Consider the following 16,868-nt stretch of genomic DNA (forward strand, 5'->3'; position numbering starts at 1 on the left):
GTTTTCATTGTCAGGTTATATTCTTTTGAAAAAGAAATAGCTCTTATGGCTGTAGTCCAAACTGTATTTTGGTTTCTTTATATTAGTTGGATGACAAATTTTTAAGAGGAGTGATAGGAAAGTACTTCTGTTAGCATAAAATATTTTATTTAGGAATGCATTTCATAAAAAGATCCTAGTAATCATTAGCTAATCAAAACCTAAAATTCCTGTTTCATGGAGGAACTTCATATCCCTATTATATTTCCTACAGAATGGAAATTCTCTAAGATGTTTTGAAAAATTAGTAGCCTAAGTAACATTGCTGCTCTGAAGCTCATTTATGAAGCAATGAGATGAGAATTTTTACTCTGCTAGTTTCTCACACACTCACTTGTTCACTGTCCCTCTGGCCCCTCAAATCCACCTTGTGCCCCAGAGGGAAAACCATATTGTGTGTTAATAATACTTATCACAAAGGAAGAAGAATCCCAGCTAAACTGAAACTTCTGTCTTGAAACTCTCTGTAACTGTATATTACTGGACAAAATATTCCCTTTCTTAAATTCTTACCCTGTTGGCCATGAATTCCTTTGAATTAAAGAAATTAGTCTAAGGGAAGTAGCCTGTTAGGCTGGAGTAAAAATTTACTTCAAAGCACAAAATAATTAATCATTTGAAGTTGAATTGGATTGCCTTCCCACTCTATCCTCTTAAGTTATTCACCCATTTCTGTTAAAGTTCAGAACTGCTTTCACAATAGGTAGCAAATGAATCATAAGTGAGGCGAGAGATACATCTGGTTTGCTAGTTCCACAGGAAAAAAATCAGCTTACCTGAAACCAGGAATGGGGAAAATTTGTTTATAAATACTTGCAGGTATCCTCTCTCCTGTGTAATGTTTCTGTAGAAAACTTTGTCATTTGGACTTTCTCCTTCTGCTCACCTCCCTTGAGCTGTAGTCTGATTTTTAGAATTGTTCTTACAGTGCTGATCTGGTGATTATTTCTTATCCTCAGTGGGACTATTTGTTTTTAAAAATTTCATATATGGATATAGGTAGAACATGAACTAGAACTTTACCTGTTTTTTCCCTTTCATTTTTTGAAATGGGACAAGAAGCTTCCCAAATCAGTCATCTGGCCATTTAAAACGAAGTCAGAAATTCCATGTTGTTTTGATTTAGCCATGTAATACAGGAATCTGAGGACAAGTTAGCTTAATAGGAAAGTCAAATATGACCATAATTTTATGTATTGCAAAGAATAAGCTTTTCTGTCTTATAAAATTAAAAGGCAGTTTTTATTTAAAGAGATAAAACTTCGTGGTTTCAACATGTTTGAGAAAATATTTTTAAGCATTTCTAAGTTTACAAATAGTCAGAACTTCAAAGAAATTCACAGCATCTAGATTCAAATTCTTGCAAGCTCGTTTAATATATTTACTTACATCGCTTGGGTTTTATAACAGAAGTGTTACTCCCTAGAAAATGAGTCCTGTGATCATCTGGTTGTACAATTTCTTGCAAGTGTGTATTATCAGCAGCATTTGGGGTTAGTTAACAAAGAATCCTATATGATTTATAGGACCAGTAACAATACCAATAGCAGAAGGTGATTTTCAAATGTTGGTTTTCAAATTTGGAAATTTCTACTCTCTGTAGGAATTCAGAGAACCTGAATTCCTGAATTTCTACTCTCTGTAGGAATTCAGACCTGATTGGAGGTGTTTATTTATATCCAATGTCTTCTTTTGCATATCCAAGAATAATTTTTTGAAAGAGGCTAATTATTTTCAGTCCTGTATATTAGGAACTACTGCACTATAAAAAAGGTATAAATGTTAATTCTCAAGATAATCTGATTTCAGTGTACCATTTCTATTCAGTTTATTATGGTTTCTTTTTCCCTTTGAGATAACATCTTAATTGGTAAAGCTTGGCATGATTTTATTTAGAAAATTCCACCATTTTTGAAGATTTATAATGTATCTGCCTTCGTAACTGTCTATCCTTTTTACCTGTCTGTATAACAGTCATTAAATAGTCATGCTGGTACCTGGGGGTTTTTCTCTTCAAAGAGATTTAAGTAAGTGCAATTTGAGAGTGTAAGTTTCTGTGGCTGGATACTTATCTGGTACGAAAATATTATTGGTTCACTGATTTTTATCCTGTTATCATAATTGGATAACTGATGACCTGATTTTCTTGTGAAAAGCATATGGCTCTCCTTTAAAGCAAGCAACTGCAGTCAGCATGTGTTCTGTTATAGTCTAACCAGAAGGTAATGCAAAGTTAGCTGAACAGAAATTCAGAAGTATCTCGAGAAGCAGCAAGGAAACATCCCTTAAAGCTGGCATAGCAGAATAAATTATCTTTACAAGCATAAATATTTGAGTGTTTCTTGGTGAGAGGTTTGGCTATTTTATTGCCAGAGCTTAAAGGCATTTGTAACTGAATAGTGCAGTATAGCTGACAAGTGCAATATAGGCATATTGCTGGAGAATAAGTGAGCTTCTTTCTGAGCATGTAAATGGGATATTGCACATGGAAGGCATTTCCTGCCCAGATGCTATCTTCTTAAATGGTTAGATTATTTTGTTTTTACCTAACCTCTCTGGATATGCAAGGATTAGTTTGTATTTATCAGCTGTTGAGTTTGCTGACACAAAAGCTGCCTATACATTTTGCCCAATTTATATTATGTCTTTTTATTATTTTATTATGGCCTCTTTGAATTGTGGCCCTCTGTGGAAAGATCTGCATCATACTGATGTTACTAATATAGGGATTGGTGAATTTTAAAAAATCTGTTTCTGAGCTTCGTTTTGTAGACACACAGATCCTGGGAAGGAATAGAAAGGGAGTGAAATAGAATATGCTGGGTTTTGGAAGAATTTAGTTCAAGGAAAATACTGGTTTTGGGTAGGAAATCAGATCTTTGCCTTGCAGAGTCACATGAAGACTTGTTCTCAGCCACTGCATGAGGACACGTTTGGTGGACATCTGAAAGTTGGTTTAGCTCAGATTGCTGCTATGGAAATCACCCGGGGGAACCACAGGGACAACAAAGCTGTGATCCGGTATTTGCCTTGGCTCTACCATCCTCCTTCGGCAATGCAACAAGGGTGAGAACACTTCTACACAAAATGGAATACTAAAATGAGTTGGAAATCTTCACAAAATTATGTTTCTATTGCCAGATTCCATAGATAAGACCCACACTAGGAAATGGTGGCAGTGGGACATTCAAACAGCTGCTCAGCAGCTCCCTGATCCTTAACTGAGGAGTCTGTCAATAAAATATTTCAAGTACATGCCAGAGGGATAGTGGAGGTAACTCCAGGGGCTTGACTGGAGTAACACTGGAAATTAATTTGATTCTTGGTCTAGGTGCAGACAGTGAAAAGCACACAGGCACTTGATCAGTCCTAGAATTACAGAAAATATTCTCTGAATTATAGACAAAACAACAGGAAATGGCCATTGAAATTATGGAGTACAAATGAGTGAGAACTAAAGTGTAGGCCTACTGATGTATGATAAACTACTAAGTTCACCTGGCTAAAGTTAAACGAGAGAAATCCTGCTCAAGACATGTTTTCTGTCCCTTTTCACTGAGAGAAATCCTGATGTACAGTGTTTTATTTTCTAAAAAAAGGGGAGTACTGTCCCTTGTGTTACAGTGACAACAAGTGACTTGTTTTGAGTGTAGTCAACTGGACTGTGTTTAAACAAACCTGTGTTCTTGTCCCAGCTTTGTCCCAGACTAACAGTCCAGGATTCTGGGGACTAAGGTGTTTAGGCTCCAGTCCATTTAGATACATCTGCATGTGAATATGTGGAGAATATCTGCTTTAGGAGTGCTTAAATCCTTGCATTTTAGTTTCTTACATGTTACAAAAAAAAGGAACACATGTTTTGAATTGAAAGTAATAAGTTACTTTAAGATTGTACAGGGACTTGAGGAAGAGCATTGTATCAGATTTTATTAAAAACCAAAAATTAATGGAATGCCTCTTGGGTAATATGAGTCTTTGACAATGACAGCAAATTAGAAACTAAAACCAGCAGGGAGAGTGGCCTAGTAAATAGTGATTTCTTGATGGAAAAACAATTATTTTCTTCCTGTGCCTATGAATTCAAATGAGTATTTAGTCAGCAGAGGGACAGACAAACAGCAAAGGGACAGACAAGATGTCACCAGTAAAGGGCTCTTCCTTTTTAGATTATCTAGGCACACTGCTTTGCAGTTAGACACTGTACTAGACAGTGGACAAATACTTAAGTGTCACAAAAAAGTATAGTCCGTGCCCTCCAAAACACAATCCACATGTGCAAGGAGATGCCCAAGAACACAGAAATTAACTCCACTTTACCAGAGGAGAGGTGGAACACAGTGGAGGTAAGGCAGCTGCATGGTGTCCAGGGAAGCTGAGAGGAGCATTTCCACTTGGGCAATCCTTCCCATCTGATGATATCTGTGTAAAAAAACTCATTCTGTGTGGGAGCAGTGAATCTGTGAATGCTTTAATCTTTTGTAGAGACTGTTTTTTAGACCCACCAAATAGGTTCTATTGGACTTTTATGTGGTATGTCAAGGCCACCAAGATCTGTGTGGTTGGAATCTTCCCAATGATTTGTGTCTCCAGCACACTGAGACTGCATCTGCCAAATGTGCATAAGGAGACTCCATATTTTGGGGAAAGCCAGAAAACTTAGTATCATTGTAAAATCTGCTCTTTTTTGACAGGCCCAAAGAGTTCATAGAATGTGTCTCACACATTCGTTTGCTGTCCTGGCTACTTCTGGGGTCTCTGACACACAATGTTGTCTGTCCAAATTCTCCATCATCTTGCATGCCTATTCCACTGGATGCAGGTTCACAAATTGCTGACCACCTTATTGTTATTCTGATTGGGTTTCCAGAGCAATCAAAGGTAAGGGATTATGTGTTTTAAGTAGAGATGTGTTTTGTATTGGCCTTTTTTGCAAACATTTCTTTTTAGAAAGATAAAAGGAGGGGTAAAAGCTTAATAAAACCCAGGACCCAGGGAAAGAAATCTCTGTACAGTTTTTCTTACATGCCTAGAAGACTGATGAAATTAGTACACTTAAGTTTGAGGTTTGGCTATTTAAAAATATCTGAACACAGGAGTGAGGAATGAAAAACTGAATTCCAAATTGAAGCTTTAGCAGTGACCATCTCTGTAGCAAATCTCTCAGATAGTTATTTATTCTTGTTGTATATTTGCATTGGATAGCATGTAATAATTTTATGATCAAAATAATTACAAGCAGTGATGATTCAAGCACAACTTTTTTCTTCAAGTTTTCAGGACAAGAAGAGCTATTACAGATTATAAGACATTTGTGACAGTAGTTAAATACAAATATAGCAGCAGTCTTTGGCACCAACCAGGTTTTTATTAGTGACAGAAGCAGAATGATCATACATTTATCTTATACCTAAAATACTCCTTTCTTTCCCTCCACTCACCCAAGACACTAGTGCTTCCCATCCATTTCCTTGGCCTTTTTTTTGCTCTTTCAAATACCTCTTTCCAGTTACCAAGCAACCATTGCAATGTTTGGTGCAGTCATACTGCCACAGAGCATGAATCCCTCTTGCTCTTGCAAACTGAGAAAACATTTCTGACCAGAAGCATCTTTCTTGTAATGAAGTGGTGAATGTCCAGCAGTCCTGGAGGCTCAGACACTGTGATATATAACAAGGATTAGCAAGGAGCCATGCCTGAGTATGCAAAATGAATTCTCTTTCCTTGACTGTTTCCTTGTGATTATGAGCAGTCCCAGCAAAGCAGAAGTGGATGGCAGATTAACAGAACAGATGTAAAATCATCTATTTTATATGATAACTGTCCTTTCAGGTTCTGAAGTGGAGTCATATGTGCCAGATCCTTCAGGCCTTCCAGAGATTGCAGTGGAGATTTCCATTAAGAAAGTTTCAGAAATAGTCCTAAATACCTGTTTTGCAAAACTAACCTTCTTTCAAAGGGACTGACCTTCATGCCAGGCACTTAGGTGGCATGGGAGCATATTTGCAAATGCAGTTTATATAAATATAAAAAATATTAAAAATATTTTATAAACATGGAAAAGATGTTATCAAGTGTACATGACTTACTAGTTCCTAATGGGAGGGAAACATGGGGCAAAGTGAGGGGCAAAACTGCACAGTGGGACACGTGACAGGGAGTAAAAGCCTCTGCACTGTATCCCAATGGAGTTATTTAAATAAACATTTTCTTCTATTTTCTGTTTTTACAGACATCTGTTCTGCACATGTGTTCCCTGTTCCACGCATTTATATTTGCTCAGCTCTGGACAGTGTATTGTGAACAAACAGCAGTAGCTCCGACAGTCCAGAATCAGAACGAATTTAGCTTTACAGCAATCCTCACAGCCCTGGAGTTCTGGAGCCGAGTGACACCCAGCATCCTGCAGCTAATGGCACATAACAAAGTGGTAAGTCAGGTGCTGCAGACAGATTTAGCACAGATTAAACTCAGAGGAGGCTTGGCTCTGTTTCAGTGGAATACAACACGCTATGAATAGCATCATAAAGTGACTTTGATGCTTTTGAGACATTAAAGGATAGCTAATTAGTAGTGATTTAACCTCACAGTGGGCCTGAAACAGGATCCAGCCAGAATCTACCTGAAACAGCATCAGGAGTCTGAGCTGCTGCTTGTTGGATTATGAACTCCTTGCATCACATCTCATTTTGTATATATTCCTGCTCTTAACTGTGGTCTGTTGTTTTATCTGACTCTGCCTTATAGCACAAATGAACTGTTCTAGGATAATTCTGTGATTATCCATTTGGTTATTTTTTACCATGTGATGGTGAAAAAACACTCAACTGCTGACAATTGGCCACCCATAATTCATGGGTTATTCATCAAAAAGAAACGACATAAATATCTCCTGAAACATTTTTGAGTAATGAATGACTGGAAGGAGGCATCTCTAGAGATAAGATCTAAAGGGAAATGTTCATGGTGTCCAGAAATCATCCATACCATTTGCTTGGACATAACCTTTAAATGTTTGTTTATGCCAAATACTCTCTTCCGTTGGAGCAACTTTGTACAAGAAGAACCCAGAGGGCTTCCAGCAGCCCTCTCATAGCTGCTCCTTTGCTTACTCTTGACTAATGATTCTCTGTGCCTGCAGGCTTAGGGTTAAGAGCTTGTTTCTGATGGGCAAGGCCTATTGTGTTTCCTACATCCCAGACAGTCATGACAGGTCAAAACTTTTTAACTGGGACGTTGATTAGTAGCTCTGGCTCTGGAGAGCTTGAGGTTAGCTTTGGGAAACATTTTTATACATGGCCCATTCCTCTCAAGTTAGGTCTTAAGGTTTGCTGCTACTAAGGTTTTCATTCCTGGTTTGTTTGGGTTTTCTTTTTTCTTTTTAAATGTAGATCTGCTATGTGTATGGAAATTGTTTTATATAATTCCCCTTTCCCCATGTGAAACATTTTCCATCCCAGAGAGGTGTGGACCTTGCCCTTTTAATTGTAATTGCATGGGCTGCAGTTGAAAGTCTTAGCCAGTTATTATTTCCTGTGTCTTTTCCATATCAGGCAAGAACCACCTAAAGCTGTCCCTAGATGATATTTTAGCCTGTGACATGGTGGGGTCTCTGTGGGTCACAAGCCATTGCTGGGAACAGCAGTTCAGGAAGCTCCATTTGAAGGAACAGGAAGTCTGCATTGTGTTTCCAGCCAGCCAGTCTAGTCAGACACAAAAGCCTCTTGTCAAGCCCTAGGATGAGAGTATGACTGGGAAGTCCCAAGTTCCAATCTTTTCTCTGAAAGTATATAATTATGTAGCTTTAGAGCCACAGTTATTAAGCTCTCTGCCTCAGCTCTTGCTCTGTGAAATGTAGATAGTAACACTTGCCTGTCTCACTGGGGTGTTGTAAGGTTAGTTAGCGTTTGTGAAGCACTTTGAAGATGAAAAGCACAACATAAAAGCTGAGTTTATTATTATCAAGGGGAATTTACATGTAGTTTAGACAGGCACTGTAAATAGTCATTGCTGGCTCAGGATGTTTGTCTTGTACCTGTGAATTTACACAATATAAAACATAAAAAGCTGTCTGCTACCAAATAACTGATATTTGCATCTGTCATACGTTGTGATACAAAATGGAAGAATTATGGACTAGCTGTCAGTTCAAAACAATAAATTGTCTTTTGATGGGGGATAAAAAGATGGGTGTTGTGAGAATGTTAATTTTCAAAGATTAAATCAATAAAAATAACAATTTCTGACACACAGATTGATGAGAATTGCATAGTGAAGACATAAAAAACAGTTGATGTCTGTAAAGAGCAAAGCCAAAGACAGCTTGTTTTGATGTGTGGTAAGAATTAAAATACATCAAAGGTTGAAATACTGAACACATAGCTGTTACCACATTGGGGTAAAACTAAACAAAGAAAAACATCCCATATGTGCTTATGTAATCTTTAGTCTTGTGTGTCAGTGGTTAATAAACTACCTAGCAAATACAGGAAGATCCTTCTTAGAGGCTGTTGGCTTATCTTACTACATTGTTATGCTGGATATTTATTTGGTTTTACGCTTGATTTTTCTTTTCCAAGATGGTGGAAATGGTGTGCCTGCATGTGATCAGTTTAATGGAGGCCTTACAAGAATGCAACTCTACTATCTTTGTAAAGGTAGGCATACCCTACCATGAATATCTATTAAAATATATTGTCTGATTTCTAAATGTATTGTCCTGTGCTTTCCCTCCCACTCAAAAAAGAGAGAGTGGAAGAGACTGAGGTTGAATGTTAATGCCACAATATACCCTAGCAATGCATGCTGAAAAATAAAATCTGTGCCAAGAGCAGACCACAATCTCAAATTCAAGTTCTCCTGATTTTTTTTAAATGAACATGTAATCTACTTCCTCTTTCCATTGCCACTAATGTCAGTAATGATCTTATTCCTCTAATAGACACAACTAATGTCAGTGACTTTGAGAACCTCCAGCTACTGCCTGAATTTTCAGCCATTCTGTATCTTTTAATCATCATAGGTCCTTTGAAGATCTCCTCTGTGTTCTGAGCCTCACATTCTTTTAGGTGGATGACAGAAACTTTTTGCCACATTGATTTTCTTGTTATTAAATGAGTTGTTTCTTTGGAAATCCATAGTCAGTCTTCCATCACACTGTTTGCAGAAGGGTTGGGGTAGTCTCACAAGCATAAATCAATTTTACTATCCTTTTTTATGTTTTCCCAGTGCAAGAGAGTTTCCACATAGGTAGTTAAGGTTAATATAGTTCTTCTGTTGCCATAAAGGAAATTTCTGACTATAGCTTTACTCCAGTCTTTTATGATCAAGCAAGAATTGAAAATAAAGTAGCTAAAACTGAAGGTCTTTATGTCAACATGAAAGTATTCACACTCATTGTGAAAATACAGATTTGTAATGGCTTGATTCACTACAGAAATTCTGTCACTAAGGGCTGTTAAAGTGATTATGGCTCTGTCTGAAAGACATATGGGCTTCTCTTTTAGCCAGTCCAGGATGTTCAGAATTTGACAAAGATGAAGAGTGGCTTTAAAGCTGTGAAAAGAGAGGCCTTTAGGGCCAAATCCCTGTCACAAATCAAATGAATGCTTTCAGGGGGTTATGTTTGAGAGCATATATCAATATAATGCTAAGTCAGGTTAAAAGGACATTGTTGTTACTATAAAATCAAGCTCATAAAACTGTGGAACCTTGAGTTGAGGTGCTAAGCTTTCATGTTTGGTGGGTGGGAGATGGAAGAGAAGAATTTGGGTGGCCAAATCCCCTTTACTCAGCCCTAAAGTGAAATCCTGCAGTATACAAGATATATATATATATATCTATATCCTGAACAGTATACACGCATAACATTGCTACAGGATTCATTGTTCCAGATTACTATTTTTTTTTTCTGAACTGATTGCAAAAATATTTATTGTAGATGTGAAAAATAAGTGCCATGATTTAGGGACTTACTGTATGTTTGAAGTCCTTCAGAGACACAGTGGCGCAAAGCTTATTCACACAGGAACCAGTGAGTGAGTTCTCAAGTTAAAAATTATCAGATTTGAGACAGTCTCTTCTTCAGTGACTGTGAAATGAAAGTGTTGAACTTTTCTCCTGCTTTTCTATGTCAGAGGACCTGGGAAAGTGGCCATACCAGTTTTGGCATTGGTGTTGGAGACCAGTACCTTGCTGGTCACATCTTTGACCATTAAATGCATCTCTGAGGAACTTGGGAGCCTACAGTGAAGACAAGAACAGCTCAAGGCCTTTTGCCAAGACCCAAGGTTTTTAGGCAGCCCCAGCAGCTGCTGTGTAGCTTTTTAGGGAGCTGGACAGACAGCAGATTTGGAGAGCCAGAACACAGCACCATGACCAGCCTGTTCTACAGCCTGGTTTCCCTTTAAAAATTAAACTGGAATCAGTATAGTTCTGTTGAAAATATAAACTCAAAAAATTTGATAGTGTCTGACAGCACTCTGTTCTTCCAGCTGTTCTTTCTGACTAGTGTTTTTTGTATTCTTCCTTTGTGAAGAAAAGGCTGGCTTAGGATTAGTTAACAAAACTCAAGTGCTTCCATAAAAATGTCTTCTTGTGTGACTTATCTATCTGGCAGCTGTAGCACTAGAGGGTTTGCTTGCTTGTGCGTGCAGCAGAATGTTCATTTCATTAAATGTGTCCAGACCCTGCAAGACAGAACTGGTGCTGGAGGACAAAGATCTGTATCTGACCTTAGACTTGTCCAGAAGAGATATTGATAAAAGCTAGTTTCCATGAGTGCCCTTTGCAGTCAGTATTTTTGGACATGATTCATCTTGATCTATTTTAGATACTTGCTTTGGGACAAGATGAACTGAATGTGAAGTGCTTGATTCTCTCAGCTGACTGAAAAAGTTGTCCAGTGAATTGGTTCAGATGCAGAGGGGTACCCTAAGTTTTCTTCCTGGCTTCCCTTCTTGCTTGATGTACTTCTGACACCAGTCCTGCCTCCACTGGCTAACTCCACAGGAACTCCATCTGTGCCAGACTGAATTGTCAGGGAGGTTTTGTTGATGGCAGTGGGGTGTGGAGCATGGCCTCCCAGACCTGTTCCCTCCTCACCAAAAACACACCTTGGGATTGTGGTCACTGCATCTTACTGAGCACTTCATTAGTGTGAGAGCCCATGGAAGGGTGTACAGGGCTCACACATCTGCTGCATCTGGCTGCATTCCAGCTGTTTTGGCATTCATCTGTCTGTAAATGCTGAGGTTTGGCTATGGTTCTTCATGTGGTAGACTAAGTAATGAGTCCTGACAGAGTTGCATGATTCTCCAGCAAAAGAGCACTGAAATTGAAACAATTATCATTCCTTGCACAAGGGAAACAGCTCTTTATCTAATGTTGTCAATAGTGATTAGGTTTAACTTGCAGCTCCAGTAGCATAATTGGTAAATTGCAAATTTTAATGCCATTTGGAGGAACATTTTAGAACAGTAACCTCAATGGTTAAATTAATATTGAAAAACATGAATACTTTTGCTAGAAATGCCTCTCTGGCTTTCATAAGGTTTTCATGTTACACTTCCTCAGAAAAAAAAGTTCCCTGAAGAGCAGGAGTCTGAAATACATGTAACTCCAGTCCAATCACAGCTGACAAATTTTCAGACCTCCTCACCTTGTCATTCTGGATAGATTTTACCTGTGCTCCCCCACCTACAGAATACCTCACATTCTGCAGTGAAACAGTGATGTGACTAGTGGCTTAAAAAATGTTGGTTATCATTTAAATATATGTCCTGTTATTAAGAACTACTGCTGCATTTTTTTTTTCATTTCTTGATGTATACCTCACCATGCAAAATGTTTAGTCTCTTTACTCCACTATTGCTCACCTGCACATACAGAAACACCCTTACAAGGAAAGTAGTAACTGACTTCCTGTAACAAGTTTAATTCTGTATTTTCATCATTACCTTAAACAGGATATCAATAATTACTACTGGTGATTCATCAAGCTACAGACAAGGGAAACAGGCTTCTTTACAGCTGAGATTTACCTTCTCCAAGTACTTAAAATAATGACATTTTCAGATTTTTGGTTCAGGCGATGCCAATTCAAATGGCTAAATGCATTAGATGTATCCTTCTCTGTCTCACAGTAACTGTAGCATGTTTACAGTCACTTGTACAATAACAAAATGCACCTCTTCTTGCAGCTCATACCAATGTGGTTGCCAATGATACAGTCAAACCTAAAGGTCAGTTGTTTCTAGTGCTTTATCCTTTTATAGTATACATTTCTGTAAATTCTAAAATAATTTACATTTCTGTAAATTCTGGAAATAAGATGTGTGAAAATAGATAATTGTAGCATATGCAGTTGAGATGAAGCTCTGAAGTGTGAGCATTTGCTGAGATGCCCTCTAGTCAGTGCTGCTCTATCCATTTCCCTTCTGGAGCATTTTCCTCTCCCCAGGTTCTGCCCTGGCGCCTTTCCTTGCTATTTACTGAGATTTGTTGTTCCCTGAGCTGTGGTTTTTCTTAATGCCTTAGGCTTAAGAGTTCCCTGACAAATCAGGGTTGGGACTCTTGACTCAAGAGATAGATGTGGGTTCTAAAGAAGATATTGTGGGCCTGTTTGCTTGGGTAAAACTACCATCTGGTCCTCTTTGTAAGGGAGAGGAAGGTGTATCAGTGTGGTTTGTGAGTCAAGAAAAGAGAAGAAAAATTTTGGAGTTGGTCTCAGTAAGGAGTTGTGTTTGTAAGCACATTTGCCTTCCATGGCAACACTACAGGGCAGGATGTGGAAGAAAGAAATTTGACATGGGGCAGTGTAAGAAACTCCCTGGCCAACAAACCAATACCCTTCACATTGCTATATTAATGCACATGTTAAAGGTAAGAAACTAAATGTTTTGCATCATTTCAACAGCATTTATCTGCTGGACTTCAGCTCCGCCTCCAAGCCATCCAGAGCAATGTCAACCATCACAGCCTGAGGATGTTACAGGGGTCAGGACAGATGAACAATAGCTCGTCTGTGCTCCGCAAGTGGCTGCAGTGCACCCAGTTTAAAATGGCTCAAGTAGAAATTCAGTCATCAGAAGCTGCATCTCAGTTTTACCCTTTATGATGCATTTAATTTGCTCCAAAATAAGTCATTTTTTAGCCTAGCAATAACAGGGTAAGAGCTGTAAAAGACCTTTTGTATAAATCCGTATACAGAGTATATACTGTATCTACACTTTTTAGCCTAGGACAGATTGTGAAAAAGCTTATAATGGGTGAAGCTAAGAGCCTGCTCCTGCCAGTTTATAATTACAGTTACTCAGGATCAACAGGTTCTAAGTCTGCTTTCATGAACATGGATTGGACTCAAATCTACCATATTGTACATATGTCTCTGATCATTGAAATGTTCTTAAATGTTCCTTTACATTATTTTTGAAGCTAAACAAAAATCACTTTTCTTTGACTTCTATTTTTTTTAAAAATAGAATTGTGGGTATTCACAAACATGGAAGTGCTATGTTGCTATTTTTTGACAATTACAAAAGAAAATAGGGTTTTTAGGAACCTTTATATAAGTTTTTAGGGGGGAGGTGTTTTTTTTTTTTAGATTCACAGCTGGCAATGCAATAAAATCTGTCACTATAAAACAGTGATGTTCTTAATGAGGCTTTTTGTCATCATCTTCTGGGAAAACAGCAGCTTGTAAGGAGAGTTGTTATGAAGTGCACTTAGAAATTAGGTTGTTAAACTGTGCCAATTAATTTGTGGTTTTTTTGAGTACATTTTCCGAAACTGCCAGGTCTGATTTATTATTTTTTGAAATACTGCTTTTACTTCATTGATTCTATGCTGCTCTACTTTGTAGGTTTCATAGAAGCCTCTTTAATTTTGTGACTACTCTATTGTATTCTTCTGTCAATACTTGTATACAGTGCAATTAAAAAGATATCCCAAATCTATTCCTATTGATGTCTACAGAATTTATGTTGCAAACTTCAAGAGGAGCATGATTGGACTTGAACTTTTGCATTATGATATTTACAAATCCCAGCATTTGCATACTGTTGCATACATGATGTTTAATAACAGATGGATTTTAATATCATTAGGAAACTCAGCCAAAACCCATTGGAATCTAAGGAGAATCAATTAACTCAGTGGATTTTACATAAACTCTTAAAAGCATAATGATTTACCACCTCTTGTAATAAATACTTAAATCTGTGCAATCCCAGTTGTATTTTCTGTATTTATTCTGTAATGCACTGATAAATAACAAACGTTGAGTTGTATATTGGAATGGTATTACATTCATAGTCTTTATTACCACTCTCACAATCTGCCTGAGTATGTTTCAGGTTTTGTGAAGGGTCAGTATTCTCTCAACACAGTCACTAAAATAAAAGTGGAAATGTTTGCAGATATGCCATTTAAGTAATGTTATGCTTTACAAAAACAACAAAAATAAAACCAAACAAGGAAACAAAGAAAAATCAGGCATGTGCTAGCTTGCTTAAAATATGCCCCTCTGTGTGCTTTCAGTGGAAAGAAATTGATTTGGCTAATCTAAAACTGAAAGCAACCTAAAATTTACTACATGGAGGCTGGGGATGAAAAAACAGTAGGGATAAAAGGAATGAGAGACATCCTCTCCCTGAGTCAAGGTTCAGAGTGGACCCCCTTGCCAAAGTGAGCCCCAGATGTGACCAACAGTTTTTAGCCTGAAGGTTTTAACAGCACTTAATTGATAGCCTAATTTAAACAATTTAACAAAGTATTCTATAAACACACCAAGTCTCTTAGAAGCCTATCTTAATACACCTAACATATATAAGAATCCAAGAGAGAGCATTCACAGTACCCTTACTGCAGCACATTCACATCCCATGCACACCAATGTACTACACACCATGGACATACTGAGGAGTATGTACCAGGTCCCTGTGAAAAATCCCCCTGGAGTTCAGTGAAGTGCTCACTTTGGGTGCCTCTGCATCTTCCCAGCAGGTGCTGGGGAAAGTGAGCTTCAAGGAGTGGGGTAGCAGCCCCACTCCATCAGCAGCACCTGCTCAGAGGGTGGTGGCCTGAGGAGCCTTTCTGAGATCATAGTGTGGCCTGAGGAGGAGCAGGGAGGGGGATGCACCAGCACTGCATGCTCTTGAGCTTGCACTAGGTTTTTCTCAAATATTAACTGTCTTTTTGCATCCTTCTTTCATGCAGGATCTTACCTCTTGGGACTCTTATCTCTCCTGTCTCATGTTTATTCCCCTTACTGTGTGCATTAATATGCAATAAAATCTGTCACTATAAAACAGTGATGTTTTAATGGGGGTGCCCAGCATGATTTCCTGAAGGGTTTTGGGATTTTCTCTGTAATGATTCCCTGTAGGCACTTCCTTGCTCATCTGCAGAATGCTGGTGGTTGAGCCATGTTTTGTTGATTTTGGGATCCCTTCCTTTCACCCCAAGGTCTGTCACTCCCTCTTGGGGCTGCAGTACCATACTGAGTGGTAGGCAGTTGGAACTTTGGGCAAAAAGGAGCTGTGGTCTGTGTTTTCAGTGGGACTCACTCCTTCCACCCCTCAACTCTGTCTGCTTCAATTTTGTACCTGCCACACAGGTGATACCTTTGCTAGGTAACCACATTAATAGGGGGCCCAGGTGTAGGGGTGGGGTCACCCTAGTGAAATGGAAGTGCTGTTGGGCCCCTGAAAGTGGGACCTGTAGGAGAGAGATTTTTGTATTTTGATATGCTGTGATCTAGTGAGACTGAAAGACAAGGAGAGGGAGAGAATTTGAGGCCCTCGGCTGTGAGGTGGGTGAGCTCAGATGGGTGCAGTGGGAATTGTGGAAACCTAAAGGATGAAGAGATGATTTGTAGAAAAAGAGCAGAGCCTGAGAAAGCTTGTTGTTAAAACTCACTGCTGGAAAGGAGAATCTATGATCAGGCATCTCAGTGGATATTGCATGGAAGCAACATGGTGAAAGCTTTTTCCCTGCCTAGCAAAATCTGCTTCAAAGCATCTATGTTCAGACTGGCAAAATTCAAAAAGAATGCAAATACAGTGGTGGGGAGTTTTTAAAATTAAACACAAGCCAAAGAAAGACCTGCTGAATCCAGGTCTTTAAACAGTTTAACACTGCGGGAATTGAGATTTGGTTTCAGCTCTGGGTTTAGAGATAAGAGTTGGTCACAGAAACTACTCCCATGTTTCAACATAGGATTTAGTATGTATCTGTCACTGATTATAATTAATATGGTTCTTATGGAGCTGTTATGCCTAGGCAAAATAGGACTGCACGTTATTAAGAAGCTGCTTTAGTGTAGGGGATATAGCCTGGAAGATGATAGGGCCAATGATTAGGGGTGTTTGACTAATAACAACAAATAACATAGGGTTTGACCAGATATGTGTGGTTTAAGACTTCAGGAAAATCTTTGAAGTGCACTCTAGGGATCTTCAGAAGTACAGAAATCTGCATTAGTATTTTTTTAAAGCACTGTGAAATGTATCTTTACAGTGCCTCAGGTCAATATACAACTCAAATGAGTCACTCACATTATCTCTCTGAAATAGCCCAGAGCAGCAATTCTTTATATTCTGTAGGAAGATTAGGAAGTAAATAACATTTGGTGTTCCCTGAAAATGCTCCCGAAGAGCAGCAGCAAATCTCTCTGCTCTGCCAGGCTCCCAGCAGGGCTGTGTCTCGGGGTGTGTGGCAGCAGGAGCAGAATCCATCCTCTGCAGGATCACAGAGAGCTGCCATTTAGCAACAGTGTTTAGTCTTCTGTCGCAGTAAGCTGCTTAAATCAACGCTTGTTACCAGGCCTGACC

At 38.6% G+C, this 16,868-nt stretch overlaps 1 protein-coding gene across 3 annotated transcripts in view; it reads left to right on the top strand.

Annotated features, from left to right (window-relative positions):
- Positions 1 to 14,261, top strand: part of UNC79 (unc-79 homolog, NALCN channel complex subunit) — a 109,366-nt gene extending 95,105 nt beyond the window's left edge. For all 3 annotated transcript variants that reach the window (XM_066551339.1, XM_066551340.1, XM_066551338.1), the window contains 6 exons: positions 2,930 to 3,105; positions 4,731 to 4,917; positions 6,269 to 6,466; positions 8,616 to 8,693; positions 12,237 to 12,278; positions 12,953 to 14,261. In XM_066551339.1, coding sequence (XP_066407436.1) covers positions 2,930 to 3,105; positions 4,731 to 4,917; positions 6,269 to 6,466; positions 8,616 to 8,693; positions 12,237 to 12,278; positions 12,953 to 13,153 — 882 coding nt within the window. In that variant the 3' untranslated portion in view covers positions 13,154 to 14,261. The remainder of the gene's footprint in view (positions 1 to 2,929; positions 3,106 to 4,730; positions 4,918 to 6,268; positions 6,467 to 8,615; positions 8,694 to 12,236; positions 12,279 to 12,952) is intronic.
- Positions 14,262 to 16,868: the final 2,607 nt, after the last annotated feature.

The sequence above is a fragment of the Molothrus aeneus genome, chromosome 6 (assembly GCF_037042795.1).
Source record: "Molothrus aeneus isolate 106 chromosome 6, BPBGC_Maene_1.0, whole genome shotgun sequence".
In the NCBI taxonomy this organism is placed as follows: domain Eukaryota; kingdom Metazoa; phylum Chordata; class Aves; order Passeriformes; family Icteridae; genus Molothrus; species Molothrus aeneus.